Below are 16,956 nucleotides of genomic sequence, written 5' to 3'. Positions count from 1 at the left end.
ATGGTATTTAGAAATCAAGATCTGGACACTAGGTGTGTTCACTGCTACTGAGGTGCCACTGCTCTAGACTCCATCAGTGGTCAGAGTTAGGAGAGATACGGAACCTACGGAATAATCTTTGTTTCCAGAAGCATCAATCAAGTGCACTAAGCTTAGTGAGGTGTCCATTAGAAGTATTTTTAGACACAGAAATTAACAAAATATTCATCATTAGTTTAAAAGAACACTTTGGAATAGAGATTATTAATTTCAGTTCATTAGTGAATATTTTTGCATTAGGCTGAATTTTATTTCCTTATACAATCTCTCTGTGAAACTGCATATCTTTTTTTTTTTACTAACTCTTATATTATCTCTTTGAATACTCACTATAAACCTATACTGTAAGTACTATTATTATCACCCTCTTTTACGGATGATAAAAATTAAAATTAGAGGTGTGATGCTGTAATATAATAAAAACTAAATAAGCTCTAGGTCCCAGCACAGAGCTTCTAAAACTCTCGTAACGTCCTGAGTGGTAGGGGTTAGAAAAGACGCTGGCTGTTCATTTGTATGCTTTATAATATCCTTTATAATAAAGCAGTAATAGTCATTGTTTCCTTGAGTTCTGTGAGCCATTCTAGCAAATTATCAAATCTGAACTCAAGAGGAGGTTGTGAGAACCCCTGATTTATAGCCAGTAGGTCAGAAGTACCAGATCTGAGATAGGAATCTGAAATGGGGGGCAGTCCTATGGGACTGAGCCCTTAACCTATGGGGTCTGCACTAATTCCAGGTAGTGTCAGAATGGAATTAAATTACAGGACACCCAGTTGATGTCCACAGGGAAGTGAAGAAATGCTTGGTGTGAGAGACCAACAAGTTTGCTGTTGAAAAGTGTTGAGTAGAGGAACAGTTTCCTTTAGAGAAGTTAAATACTATGAATCTTATGGTTACCTGGGAAGGGGGATGGTAAGGGATAAATCTGGGAGTTTGAGATTTGCAAATGTTAGCTACTATATATAAAAATAGATTAAAAAAACAAGTCTCTTCTATATAGCACAAGGAACTATATTCAATATATTATAAAAATATTTAATGAAAAAGAATATGAAAATGAATATATGTATGTATATGCATGACTGGGACACCATGCTGTATACCAGAAATAGACACATTGTAAATGACTGTACTTCAATTTAATAAATAAATAAAACATCTCAAATAAAAAACAAACCACAAACAAAATGCTATGGTCACAGAGCTAAGTGAAACTGCTGAGTTTTAGAGCCAAGCAAACTCTAGAACTACTCTAAAATAATAAAATGTTTGCGTGAAAGGAAAGCTGTTTCATTATTTCATACCCATAACAAACACGTATGGTATTAACAGCAATAAAGAATTAGAATAACAACAATTGCCACATTTAACTCTCACCTGTGTCTGCCTCATTGCCCGTTCCACTCGGCGTGTGCTTCCTCTCTCAAGTTTTGTCCGGAGGATCAAAGCTGATGTCTGAATGGCCCAGAACTTTGGTTGCGAAAGCAAACACTGATGGAAGAAGAAAAAAAAAAAGACCACAGAAAGAATGGATGAGCTGGGTAACCCCACCCTGAATACAACAAGATTAATTTTGCCAAAAATATCAAGATACGGCTAGATGCAGATTTGAAAATCTTCTCAATGAAAAATAATAGAACATGACATGTGCTTTCAAATATTTTTATGAAGAATGTGTTCATTTGAGCAAAATCATTATTTAACCTAGTTGCCCTGTTCTATTGAAAAAATTCCTTAAAAAATGAATCAAACTTTCCAGATAATCAAAACAATAAGCAGAATATACATCATACCATAAATTAATAAATCTTTTATCTCATGAGTTATTAAAAAATTGAGAAAATAAATTATATAAAAACAAATGCCACCTTTCTCAAAGTTGAAATAAATTTTTAAAAATCATCCAAACTCACAAATGAAAACAAATAATTAGAAATCTGGTACCTCTTCACTTAAAAAATTTCCTAATGTGTTGATGCAAATGCAAATCAAACTTGAAGGATTCTAAAATTTTTAAGAATGTTTTCTAGTCTTGGTTAGGTTAGGGGGTCTCCAATTTTAGTTAAAATGCTTCCCTAGATGGGGTATCTAAAGAGAGACTGGCCTATGAGAAAACCCTGAATATGCACATACTGAATCCTAACCCAAGAGAAAGCTGTGATTGCCATCAGTTCAGAGAATGTAGCAGAAACCACTGCATATGACCCAGATGTAGTGAGGGGAAAGTGACACTTGCGGGTGAGCAAAAACTGGGGCAAAATGTATTATGATACAATGGGGACTGCTTAACGCACACAAACTTAAGCTCTTTGCTGATGACAGGGAACCCAATATTGTCCCTAGGTGATCATTCACAATAACTTCCAGTAAAGAGTGCTTCAAAGAAAGACAAAAGGCTTATTTGTCTGAAAGCTGGCCACATCCTTGATTATTTGCTTATTTTTAAAAGTCAAGTGTAAAAAATATCCTAGTTAACTGGAGTCCAATTAATCATTCAAAACCTAGCTGTGCATTAGAAGCACTTTAGAAGCTTTTAGTATTTTAAAAATAAATCATGAAAAGGAATACATATATGACTGAAACATTATGCTGTACACCAGAAATTGACACAACATTGTAAATTGACTCTACTATTAAAAAAATAAAAAATAAATAAAAATTAAAAGAAAAATTTTAAGTAAATAACATCTCAGAGCAGGATCTGAGCATCGGTGTTTTTTAAAACACTCCCCAGGTAATTCTAAAGTACAGCCAAATTTAAGAACTACTAGGCTAAGCTAATAGAAGCATTTGTCTTTGGTAAATTCATTTTAACTCCACATGCTCACTGACAGTCAGCAAGTCCTTCAGTGGAGTGTACACTGCATCACAGTCCCTACAGATCGTTACTGTATCATGCCCAGCTCACTTCCACCGTCTGTACTACCTAGCTGGCCCCTGTGGGTATTTGAATTTTCAACTGCAAATCTAGGCCAACTCTTTTACAATAAAGCACTAGCAGGTTAGATCACTTGCTCAACGTCACACCTTCATTAGTAGCCAAACCTGACTGTAACAGTTGGTCTCTTGATCCCCAGAATGACATCTTTTTCTTTCTTTCTATCTTTTTGGAAATTGCACTGGGACACATGAGCTTCAACTATTTTCTTTTTTTTTTTCTTTTTTATTGAAATGGAGTTGATGTACATTATGTTAGTTTCAGGTGTACTATATAATGATTTGATACTTGCATATACTATGAAGTGACCACCACAAGCCTAGTAACCATCTTTTCCCAAAGTCACTACAATATTATTGACCATATTGACCATATTCCTTACACATGACTTATTTATTCTATACCTGCAGGTTTATAATTGTTAATCTCTTCATCTGTTTTGCCCACCCCACCTCACTTCTGGCAACTAGTGTATGTGGTGACCCTGGAGAGCCTGCTCTTCACTGCTGAATTAGACCCTCACATCCTGACTGTGATCCAGCAGTTCTGGGCCTTGCAGGCCTAAGGATCATTTTTTTCCCCCAATTCATGTCAAGATTTTCTTTAAATTCTCAAAATAAAATTTTCTGTGGAAGGCTTTTTTTTTTTTCCTTCTCTGTATCTATGAGTCTGTTTTCATTTTGTTTTGTTTGCTTGTTCTGTTTTTTGGACTCACCATATAAATAAGATCATGTGGTCCTTCTCTGTCTGACTTATTCCACTTAGCAAAATACCCCCTAGATCCATCCATGTTGCAAATGGCAAGATATCATTTTTTATGGCTACATAACAACATCTTTATATGTTTTTTTTTTTTAACACTTTCTCCAAGGAATAGATGACAGTACCCAGGAAACATTGGCAGAGTAATGTAAGAAGAGGACTCAGTAAAGAGCTTCAGGAAATTGCTAGATTAAAGGAAGTGGAAGAAGAGGGGTAAACAAAGAATACACAAATAAGGGAGAAGGAAAATCAGAGGAATAAATTCTTGCTGCACTGTGTTCATTCATTCATTCACTTGAGCACCTACTCTGTACAAGGGAGTGTGCGCAAGGCCCCAAGGACAAAGTAGCAGCAAGATAGACAAGGTCCTGCCCTCAGAGAACTTACACACTAAAGTAATGACTATTAAGTAACCTTACTCTTCTATAACTAAGTTTGCAAATTGAAATATTTTTATCTCCTTGAAGTACAGTTTACAAGATTAATGTACATCTTTATCTTGTTAGTTTCCATTAACTTAAATCTACAAAAAGGATGAATTTATCAACATAAGTAAGTGTATATAGCACTATAAAGATATACATGATGAAACAGAAGACATTAAAAAGCTAATTCTTAAATTGTGTGACATTGTGGGTGGAAGATTTTATTATAAAATGTGATCTCAAGAATTTTCAAAAGGAAGGAAGAACTTTCTTCATTAAGTGAAGTTGCACACTGATTCTACTACTTACAGTGGGTTGCATCACTGCCTTTTTTCTCTTTCGCGTGTTAAAGGGACTGTCTCTGTAACCTCGTGACAGCATGGAAGCACACTGAAGAAATGGCTCTGGGGAAAATCTCCAAGTCAGCCCAAGCCTGATCAGAATCTCAGCTCCACCAAGTGAGGTGATTAGCTGGGTCACCTTGGGAAGGTACCTGACCTCAGAGGATCTCTCTTCCCTCCTCTCTATAGTAGGAACAGTAATTCCCATCACCCATAGAGTTGTGAGGATTAAATATGGAGAGTCAACACTGAAAAAGCCTCTGAGAGCACCTGCTGAACAGCACATGCGGTCCCTTGCGGGACTTCTCCTCCTATAACACTTCCTCACACCCTTACTGGAAACACTCCCCCGCCCGCAAGTGGGCACAGGGGGCAGCACTAGCCATCACCTACCCTCAGATACCTAGGCATAGAGCATTTTAAACTAAAGGAGTTTGAGAAAACAGCACAAGCAGGAAGATCACTCTGACCTTCCCCTTGCCCCTCTTCCCTGAAAGTCATAAAACCGTCAACCTGAGAGGTGCCCTCCCTACATCCGGAGCATCCCTTTCTCTGAAGACAAAGGGACACTGAGCAGAATCCCAACAAGCAAACCTTACTAAGTTTCCCCCAGTTTACTGCACTTTCCTTTGACCTGCCATATTCCTCCATGACTTCATCACACCTAACACAAAAATACTCAGCTTTAACCGTTTCTTCAGTCTTCATTTCCTTATGAGACCCCATGTCACACAAAACCTATATTAAATAAATTTGGGTGCTTTTCTCTTGTTAATCTGTCTTTGTCAGTTTAACTTTCAGACCCAGCCAGGGACCCTAACAGGGTCGAGGAAAACTTTTCCCTCCCCCACAGCTCCCAACCACATGGTCACTCTACCAGTAACGGTCACGGTACACAGATCAGCACAGACCAGGCCTGTCAGCTAAAGCTCGGCTTTAAAGGGTTTGCACGCCAAAGCAGGGAGATATTTTCCTAGGAAAAACTACCAGTAAGACTGTTTTCTACGCTGGCATGAGAACAAGAGTTTGCCTGAGACTTTTATGTGAGGGTCAAGCAAAACAGTCTCATGAAACACTGAAAGTAAAATGCAATCTGAAAAACAGACATTTGAAAAGCTTTACAGAAGGAACTGACTGGATAATGGTATCACTGAAGAATGCATTTATCTTATATTTGTTTGGTTGGGAGATATACAGACTTGGGAAAGTCTTTCTAAAAGGAGGGAACTGCAGATAGACTGGGTTTAATATATGTTACAAAACACCGCTGCCCACGAGGTCAGAATCCGTCATACTGGGACATCAGGTAAGGAAAAGAAAGTGAAACAGGACTTATGTGCTGTAACGCTCTACTGACTTATGAAGGAAATTCTATTTTTATAGAATTTCCAGTCTCGCGGTTGAGCAAGCACAGCCAGGGGAGAGAGCCCCAAGGGAACTACGAAGCCCAGCTGGTGAGGACTCGGGCTCTGCTCCATGCAGACAGTGAGCGGAGCTGACCCAGTCTCCAGCGTGTCCCCAAACGGGGGTCACTGCTCTCACTTCCAGTCAATTTAGGACATGAGAATGACCACCCACCGCCTTCTGCTGGCTCTGTCACAGTCTTCCGACTCCACCTCTACCCAGCGATTGTCACTGCATCAAGTTCGGATCCCTCAGGGCAGAGGCCCTAGCTGTTTGGTCCGCCAGTGCCTTCTGTGTGGCCTGGCACACTGCAGGGGCTCAGAGAGATAAAGAAAGGGACAGAGAAAGGGCCTTTTCTTTGTCCTCTTTTACAGAGGGGCAGAGGTGTACAAAAACATTTCTTTTGAAACAGAAATGCAAATTCATAGTGACTAACATGTATGAAAATCACACGATGGGTTTTTTTTCCCTGGCGTTCCCTGGATAGAATTGGGAACATGCTCTCCCAAGGGCACACAACACTGTAAATAACAACTATGTATCATGAAATGATACTTTCATTACTGTCCGGTGAGGCAGCTCAGAAGCTTCATCACTGCTTGATAGTATTTTTTCTTTACAACAAAATGTTCCAAATGACAAAGAGCATAAGCTCACAAGCTTTTTGAAAATAAGTCATTCCTAAATTGTGACACACAAAACATTTTTAAATAAGAGGACTGGGAAAGAGGGAAAAACGTACTGAAAACAAAAAGAACTGGGTTCTAGACCAGGATCTCTGCCCATGAGCTGCATAACCCTTGGGAAAGGTCTTGACCGTCTTTAGGCCTCTTTTTCCTCGTCTACATACTGTTGAGATTTGATCTGATGGTCTCTAAGGTTTCTTTCAGCTATAAAAAATTTTTTTAATAAGATCCCTTTTTTAACATCAAATAATAGTAAGGTTTTAAATAATTCATTAACTTTGTAAAAATCTCAAATTAATGTGAATCTTTCCAAAACCAACTTGGGTTCCTCTATCTTCCTAGCTATTATCTATATGCCCTTAAATAAGTAGATAAATAACTTCTCTAGGACTAAGACATCTTATCTATAAAAAGAAAAAAGTTGGACTAAAAGATGACCAAAACTTACCCCACCTCCAAAATTCTGCAATAATGAAGGGAAAATAATGACATGAATTCCTGAGTTCATCTTTGTTTGGTTATATTTTTAATTAACATTATTTGATTATAATTCTTATAGACTTCATAGTCACCAAAACACCCTGCAAACAGGTTATTTAAAGTCAACTAAAGTTCTTTACTGGTCAATAAAAGTATAAGAGAGAAAAGTACTTAAGGACATATAAATTTCTCAGGTGCTAAAAACTAGTAAAATAAGGGAAGGTATTGACAATTACCAAATTTTGCCTCAGATCAGAATAGTGAGATGTCTTACATAGAAGAAGTTTTAAATAAGCACTGAGTTTCTGCTTTGATAAGAGGCAATAAGTGAATATATAGTACCTAAACAAACTGATATAATCTTTTACTAGCCTAGAATTCTAGCTACCAGTTATATATGTGAGCAAAACCCAAAATACATCAGAGACTGGTAAATTGTGAAATTTTGTTGACTGTTCTATGTCCATGGCAGATACTTTTTGGTATCTCCGTACGGAGTAAGTAAGTCTGGCCACTGAAAAAAGCATCCTCAAAAAATTACACATAGGAGTACCATATGACCTAGCAATTTCATTTCTGGATATATGCCCAAACCAAAAGCAAGGACTCATATATGTGCATTTCAATGTTCATAGTAGCATTACTCATAATAACTAAAAGGCAGAAACAACCCAAAGAAAAAAAATTCATCGAAGGATAAATGGATAAACAAAATGTGGTATATAAATACCATGGAATATTACTCAGCCTTAAAAAGGAAGGAGGTTCTGATACATGCTACAACACAGATGAACCTTGAAGACATTATCCTAAGGGAAATAAGGCAATCATAAAAGGACAAGTATTTTATTCCACATATATAAGGTACTTAAAATAGTGAAATGCATAGACACAGAAAGTAGAACGGTGGTTGCCAGAGGCTAAGGGAGAGGTGAGAAAGGAGAGTTAGAGTTTAAGGGATACAGAGGTTCAGTTTGGGATGATTAAAAAAAAGTCCTGGAGATGGACAGTGGTGATGACTGTATGACAATATGAATGTCCTTAGCGCCACTGAACTATATACTTAAAAAATGTTACAATGGTAAGTTTATGTTATGAATATTCTATGACAATAAAAAAGCAAATATTTTACAAAATCATTACTTATAAAGTCCTTAAAAAGACAGCAATCTTACACTCAAGTTCAGTGTCACTAAAGACTTAGAAAACATAAGATAAAAATACAACTATGCTCAAACTAATATTTCATTGCCTTTTTTTAAGCCACTCACAAAATAATATTTTGAATGCATATTCAAGATCTTTCAAAGTTCAGAATTTGTCTCCCAAAAGGTGGGTTATTTTAGTACAGGAAAAGGTTCTGCTATGTCTCTACATATAATTAAATTACAGTGAACACTATTTTTAATCATCTCATCTTCTATTTAGCCCTAAAGAACACACTTTTATGAAGATATAAAATACTAGATGTTGCTAATTCTTAAAATCTATAATTTGCTTCCAACAATTCACTCATTTCTCAGAAATGCTCTATAAATTTCTGAATATTTTTATCTAAAACTGGCCTGAAATAACAGAAATTACTAAAAAGCTGGTAACAGGAGAGTTAGCTTCTTGTTCTAAGGGAAATACAATGACTAATCCAGAACTAACCAGGATTTATTCCCCCCCTAGTGGAGCAAGCTGCCACCTTTCTCAAGGCACACAGTCTGCCAACTCCCTTAAAAGGTAAATCACCCAAAACACAAATTAAGCTGTGACCACTCTACCTAAGCCTTATGGCACCCCTCTACCTGCCAGGGCTTAGCAGTCACGCATAAAAAGGTATTGATGTTAATTATCTTAAAATCTAAAATGCCTGATACAAGCTAGCTATGTGTTCTGGCAAACAGCAGCTGTACCCAGCAATAAGCTTTTCTCTTACATAAATATTCAGTTTATTAGAATTCTTCCAAAGTAACATAAACCAATTGGTGTCCTACTATATTTAAACCATGTCCTTGTAGACCTCAGGTATCTCGCAACCCCATCCTGGTATTTGGTGAAATGTTCAGACAGCATTAACTTGAAAACAGCTGGTTGCCCATTATTACAGTGTACTGTTCTATCTCACTTGTACAAGAGAACTCTTTACAACCATAATTGTAACATTTGTTTTCATTAAGATACACAAAAACATACAGAATTACCTAGATACATAGCAAGTTTGCTGTGAGAATAAGCTGTGATTGACGCTTTTGTGCTTTTTGCAAGAAACTGTCACTTTTTTCCTATAAAAATGAGTAGGTCACTCTGCATCTTATTGCTCTCTCATTGACAGGCTCAAAGAAATAAATCAGTCTTCCTAAGCAAAGCACTAATGTAGATAATAAATTTAGAATTTCATAGTTTATCTTCACCTGGACTATATGGAAGATATATTCAAACATGTAAATGAACTTAATACATCCATACAAGAAATTGGACTAAAGATGGAGGGTATAGCTCAGTGGGAGAGTACATGCCTAACATGCACAAGGTCCTGGGTTCAAGCCCCAGCACCTCCATTAAATAGATGAATAACTCTAACTACCGCCCCCTCAAAAAAATTAATAATTAAAAAAATTGTTTAAAAAGAAATTGGACGAAATTTATTAATAGTCACAAAGAAATTATTTTTGTATAGGAAATTCTAATTTGGCTTAAATGTGCTGAGAAAAGGTACTCTATTAACATTCATTTTCTTAAAGATACTGGTCTTTCAGAACATTGAAAGAATGGCCATTGCAACTCATCTGACCATGAACATCAATGTCTTATGTGACTCTTTCCATGAATTTTCAGTTCTATGTGGCAAAGAAATAGCTACTAGGTACAATTTTTCATTTTACTAAACCATTATCTACATATGGAAACATACACAATAAATTTTTACAAACTGAACAGACCCTTGTAATCAGCACCCAGGTCAAGAAACACTACTAGCATCCCTGTGTCCCCCTTGTTCTCTGTTTTGGTCACTTCCCTGACCCCCTGCCAAGGGTAACCACTATCCTGACTTCTAACACCATTAGTCAGTCTGCATGTAATCACAGAATACTCTTGTATCTGGCTTCTTTTGCTCAACATTATGTTTGAAAGATTCATCCCCACAGTTAAATATAGTTGTAGAATGTTCATTTTACTGAATAATATTTCATTGTAATATACAATTTATTTAACCATTATACTGTTAAGACATTGAGGTAGTTTCCAATCTAGGGTTATTATAAATGTGCTGTGAACACTCTAGATGTTCCATCAGAATCATGCACATTCTAGGACAGGTTCTTTAGTTGAACACGTACAAGTATTTCTGCTGGACATATACTGAGGAGTGAAAATGTTAAGTCACAGAGTATTTAGTGTCCCTGGATCCTACCAATTTTCTAAAAGGTTACTCGACTTTACACTCATTAGAAACACTGGAGAGTTCTTGTTGCCTTGTATCCTTGCAACACCCAATATTGTCTATTTTTTGCATTTTAGCCATTCTGGTGGGTATTTAGTAGTATTCCATTATGGTTTTAATTTGCAATTCACTAACGACTTTGCATTTCTCTAATAACTAATAAAGTTGAGGGCCTTTTAATATGTTAATGACCATTTTAATGCCTCTATTAAGTACCTACTGAAGTCCTTTGGCTGTTATTTTCTACTGGGTTGTCAAAATTTTTTTTGATACTTTGTTAAGTATTCTTTATACTTCCTGGACACACATCTTTTGTCTTTTTGTTGGAGGAGGGTAATATATTATTATTCTTACCTGACAAGTACAACACATACTTGTGTTTGCAAGGTCTGGTCTAAGTGCTTAACAAATATTAATGGTATCTTTTGATTTTCAAAACCTTATATTAATAATAATCCAGTTTACCATTTTCTGTTTTATGGTTAGAGCTTATTGTCCTTTTTGACTGTCCTATTAAGCTCTCAAAGATGATCTTGTATATTTTTCCTCTAAAAGTCTTAATTTTGCATTTCACTTCCATATATTCAATCTGGAATTGATTTTTGTATCTAGTATGATATAGGGGTTAAGATAGCTTTTTCCCCATATGGATATAAATCACCTAGTACTATTTATTGAAAAGCCCCCCCTTTCCCCATTGCACTGCAATGCCAACTTTGACGTAAGTCAGATGAACTGTGTATGCACGGCTGTGTTTTTGGACTATCTGTTCCACTGGTTAGTTTCTATTTCCTCATGTCAAAATGTCTTAATTCAGTGTTTCTCAAACTTTAAAGCATATAAGAATAACCTAGAGAGATTGTTAAAACACACACTCCTTGGCCCCAACCCTGGAGATTCTGATTCAACAGGGTTTGAAGTGGATCCAGAGAAATTCCATTTCTAACGAGCTCCCAGGTGATGCTGATGCTGCCAGTCCAAGGACCACAATATGGTAAGCTCTTTCGTAACTGATAGTTTTATAATAAGTCTTGGTATCTGCCAATGTAAGTACTGCAATCCTGTTCTTCATGACTGCCTTAGCTATTTCTAGCCTTCTGCATTTCCATATGAATTTTAAAGTCACCTTGAGTTCCACAAAACCAAAAAAACAACAGCAGCAACAATAAAAACAAAAATAACAAAAATCAAGGTGCTGGGATTTTGTTAGGGATTGCACTGATAATGTAGGTTAATTTGAGGAGACTTGAAATTTTAAAATACTGGGTCCTCCATGAACATAGTGTGCCCCTCTATTTAGGTCTTCCCTAATTTCTCATAATAATGTTTTGTAGACTTTAGTATGGAGGGGCTGTAAGTCCTTTGATAGACTCACTCCTAGGAATCTGATGTTTTGTAACATGATTGCAGGTGCTATTTCTTCCCCTCTTTTTAATTTTTAAAATTATGGTACGATACATATAACATAAAATGTACCATCTTGACCATTTTTAAGTGTACAGTTCAGTTATGTTAAGAACATTTACACTGTTGTGCAACCAATCTCTAGAACTCTTCTCATTTTGCAACTGAAACTCTATCCCATTAAACAACGATTCCCCATCATCCCTGCCCCACCCCCCTGCAACCATCAAGCTACTTTCTGTTTCTATGACTTTGGCTACTCTACCTCATATAAGTGGAATCATGCAGTTGCAAATGCTATCTTTTTAAAGTCCATTTATTTTTACCTGGAGTCTATTAACTAAAGCAATTTGATGAAACATCAGCTCACTAAATTGAGTACTGGCTAAAACTCCAGTTAAAATACAGACACTTGAGAAATTTAGTGCTGTTGGTGGGAATGTAGTTTGGTACAGCCATTATGGAAAACAGTATGGAAATTCCTCAAAAAACTAAAATTAGACTTACCATATGATCCAGCAATCCCACTCCTGGGCATACAACTGAAAGAAACTAATTTGAAATGTACCCCAGTGTTTATAGCAGCAGTACTTATAATAGCCAAGACATGGAAACAACCTAAATGTCCATTGATGGACGAATGGATAAAGAAGCTGTGGTATATGTGTGTATGTATATATATGTGTACACACACACACACACACACACACACACACACACACACTAGAATACTACTCAGCCATAACAAAGACTAAAATAATGCCATTTGCAGCAACATGGATGGACCCGGAGACCATCATTCTATGTGAAGTAAGCCAGAAAGAGAATGGATAATACCATGATATTCATCTATGGAATCTTAAAAAAAAAAAAAAAAAAAAAAAAAGAAAGGCACAAATGAACTTATCTATAAAACAGAAAGAGACTCACAGATATAGTAAACAAACTTACAGTTACCAGGGGGAAAGGGAGTGGGAAGGGATAAATTGGGAGTTCAAGATTTGCAAATACTAACTACTATATATAAAACAGATAAATAACCTATAATGAAAAGTTAATATGAAAACAAATATACATATGTGTATGTATGACTGAAACATTATGCTGTACACCAGAAACTGATATATTGTAGACTGACTATATTTCAATTAAAAAGAGAAAAAAGAAAAAATTAGTGTGTTCAACTAGCAGTACTTTGAGAATGAGGACCATGCTGAGGAAAACTGTGCTACTTGCAATCGTGTATTTGTATGTGAGATGCCATTTCCACCACTTTCACACACCAGGGCCAAGGCCAGAAACCACCTAAAAGTGAGTGGTAACATTTGTGTGTCTCTTTTAAGAAGAGTTCTCTCATTTCTCAAATCTCATTGAGCAAAACTCTAAAAGGTGACTCAATGAGTCAGCAGGCTTTGACAAGTGTATAATTTTTCATACACACATCAATATTTTTACTGTGGTTGTGGAAGTTGAAATAAACTCTTATTTACAGTTAGAATGTTTTTTAAGGTAAAGAATCAATCCACTGCAGCAGTTTTTGATAAGGAATGTTAAGATACCTTGAGAGCAAAAGGGAGACAGCTCTGCACGCCTTGGTAGGAGTTTCCCCTGTGGTTTTTTTTTTCAGGTTTTTTTTTTGGGGGGGTGGGTTAATTATGCTTATTTACTTTTTTTTTTTTAGTGGAGGTACTGGGGATTGAACCCAGGATCTTGTGCATGCTAGGCACACACTCTATCACTGAGTTATACCCTCCCCAAAGTTTCCCTCTTTAAGATATACCACCTGAGCAGCGGCGTGGGGTCAGAGTGAAAAAGGGGCTGTAATAAAACAAAACCTGAGGAAAAGCCATTAATTGCTTGCTATGAAAAAGTCAGTGAATACCACTTTAACTCACACTAAAAAGTAAATTTGAATATTATGACACACTATATAGAGAGGCATGTCTTTATTTTGTTAACAGTTTCCCAGCATATGCAACACTGCCCTCATTCCCAGGAAAGTGGCAAAGAAAATTCTGTAACAACATCAAAGAGGATCCAGGGTGTTATTTCTATTAAAAACAAATTTCCCTTCATACTTATCGCTGTACATTTCAAATCCTCTTCTTCCAGAGGTCACTCGGACCCTTTATATGACAGACATGCAGTCTGTGCCTTTGAGAACGAAGGAGCTTTCAGATAGTGGCTTTTTCCACACATAAATCAAAGCAACTCATAGCTCTCCTGCCGGAGCATAACTGGCTACACTGAAGCCAAATCAAACGACGCCCACCCAGGTCAGGCTGACCTTATGAAAGCAAGGAACAAAGAAATACTATAAAAAGCAAAACTATTCCCTCTTCTTAACAAGCTATTTAAAAGAGCATTCATTGTTAACATCAGTACCAAATGACAGTAAGTTTAAATTCCAAATGTGGTCTATAAACTACTCGCAGTAGAAGTGGCAGTCTAAATTCCCTGTCCTTGCTCCGTAGACCATTTAAAATCTGTCTCAAAACTAGTTTTCCCCCAAGTCTTACTACTGCCCTAAACAAACCTTGCAACACAGCCAGATGAACCCAGTGCAGCTCACACTCAGCCATCTCCCTGCCTCTGCTCACGATATCGCTCCATCTAGATCTCATCTATCTTTCAAGGCCCGACTAGTCCTCCCTTAGTGAACAAAGCCTTCTTTGACTGCTCTGTTCTAAATGTTTTCTTCTTTTCTAAGCAGTTAGGAGATTGATTTATCTGTGCTATTAATTTGTAGTTTAAATTGCCTGGTATTGTTAATTACATTTTCATAAGCTTATCTGATCTTGGGTAAATTAAAAATTCCATGAAGGCAAGTCATGTTTTATACCTCGATTTCTTCTACAATATCTAGTCACGTGCTTGGCAAATCCTGAGATTCTGGATCTCCTGCTATTACAACACTCTCAAAGCTCTTTCCCCTATGCTGCAAATTTTCATATAGAAAGCAGACATCAAAGAGCTCAAGCTGATGGTCATTTAATTGCGTCAAAAAAGAAAGATCTGCTTTCTGGAGATGCCAGTTCATCAGTACGACCAGATGTACCTTTAACACGGAAAAGCAGACCTATTTCAAACATATACATTGTTTTCGAACTAAAATTTTCATCCTTTAACACCATATTAATTCGTAATGTCAAAAAGCCTAAGAGTTTCTGACAAAAGCAGAAGCACAAGGCTATGAGTTTGAACAAAACTCCTTAATATCAAGTGTATTACCATCTTAGCTCTAAGCCCCATATATCTCTCCTATCTGGGGACGGTAAGCCCCACTAAGGAGCTTTTCTTTCTGAAAGTTTTTTTTCCTTTACCTCATATTAATGCTGTCCATCATCATCGATTCTGCTTCTCACCAGCCTAATGAACATCAATAAGATTCACTTTATTTATTTTATTTTTGGGGGTGGGACGGTAATTAGGTTTATTTATTTATTTTTAATGCAGGTGCTGGGGACTGAACTCAGGGCCTTCTGCATGCTGAGCATGCGCTCTACCACTTGAGCATACCCTCCCCCCAAGTAAGATTCACTTTAAAAGTAAAATGTACATAATGACGTACTGCTTATTCCTTAAAATGGTTTATCAAATAACATTTAAATGATCTTGCTATTGCCCAAAATAGTCTTTAGATTTTATTTTTTGATATACATGGAAGATTAAAAGTAACTAAAATGTAACTTATAAAGTATAATATAAACACCTGTGAATCTGCTGGGACTGCTTTTTAACTTAGCTCTACATTTATAAAACTCATCCACGTTGTTATTTATAGCTGTAGTTCTTTTATTTTCACTTCACTATTTCACACTTGTGATAGGATACCACAATTTATCCTTCCTTCTGTCAACAAACATTTAGGTTGTTTACAGTTTGTTTCCCATTACAAACACTGCAGTTATTAAATGCATGTCCACTGATGAAGATGACTTGTTTTTTTAGGTATACTTCCAGGACTGGAATTTCTAGAACACCTCCTATACACACCTTTGGGTGTTTCCTGATATCTCTCTGATGTGGATAAGCATAGATGACATCTTTTTAAATTCTGCTTTTTAATTTCAAGTTATTTCTAGAAGTTACTTTTTTCCCTCTCAAATCATAAACGTCTACTAACTAACAGAAGTTGTCTGGCTATCTTTGTGATTACATCCTTTACTTCTTTAAACATTTCCCACATAGCTGTTCTACATTATGAATGAGAAAACTGTAATTTGTCCTTTCATCTGCTGTTCGTGAACTTTCAGCCACGGTGGCTTGCCTTCTCTTCCATTTGTTGATCTTTAATTGTGAGCTCACTGCTCAATTTTAATTTGGGATCGATGTTTTCCTCTAGAGACTGGTTTCTGCCACCACAGCCAAGCAACACTATAAATTCAAGATCACTTCAGACTTGCTTGAGGGGCTTAGCTCAGTGGAAAGTTCTGAATGTGCTATTACTTCAGGCAATTCCGTCCCTCACAGCTGCCGGCCAAGGCCTCAGCTCAGGCCTCTCACTGCAGGTCCTGACTCTAGCTGCTGACTTCTCTGTGCGCGTCTATGCATATACGTATGCACTTAAGTCAGGTCTGCGGACTCTTGAGATACCTCCTCTACCTCTTGTGAGAATAGCAGTGTCTTAACACTGTGAAAACCTCTGCTCTCTGGTCCACGAGTCCCCCTTCTTCCTCTTATTTTAAGCCATGTTTTTAAGTTTATTTCATAACTCTTCCCTGTTTTCTTTGCTACGAAAGACAATACGGGGTAAGACGAGGTTGAAACCCAGTAAGAGACACAGGGAGATTGAAGTTGAGAGGTAGCCTGAGTGGGGTCCAGGGAGCCTGCTTCTATCTTCAATCCAAAGTAACAATGGTTATCTGGACACGAGACGATGGGCTTTGCTCATTTTCTGTATAGTTTTATGTCAAGATGGATATGCTGCAATTCATCCTTTACTTGTGGATGAACATTTGAGTCCAGTTTTAAGCTATGATGGATTAAACAGCTATGAACATTTCTATACAAGTCTTTGTGGAGCCATATATTTTCATTTCTC

At 36.9% G+C, this 16,956-nt stretch overlaps 1 protein-coding gene across 3 annotated transcripts in view; it reads right to left on the bottom strand.

Moving 5' to 3' along the window:
- TTC27 (tetratricopeptide repeat domain 27) overlaps positions 1-16,956 on the bottom strand; it is a 144,014-nt gene that overhangs the window by 84,996 nt on the left and 42,062 nt on the right. For all 3 annotated transcript variants that reach the window (XM_010967622.3, XM_010967623.3, XM_045504787.2), the window contains exon 10: positions 1,420-1,533. In XM_010967622.3, the coding sequence (XP_010965924.2) occupies positions 1,420-1,533 (114 nt within the window). The remainder of the gene's footprint in view (positions 1-1,419; positions 1,534-16,956) is intronic.

This window comes from Camelus bactrianus, chromosome 15, assembly GCF_048773025.1.
Source record: "Camelus bactrianus isolate YW-2024 breed Bactrian camel chromosome 15, ASM4877302v1, whole genome shotgun sequence".
NCBI lineage: Eukaryota > Metazoa > Chordata > Mammalia > Artiodactyla > Camelidae > Camelus > Camelus bactrianus.
The sequence above is the reverse complement of the archived record's forward strand: the minus strand, read 5'-3'. Positions and strand labels throughout refer to the sequence as shown.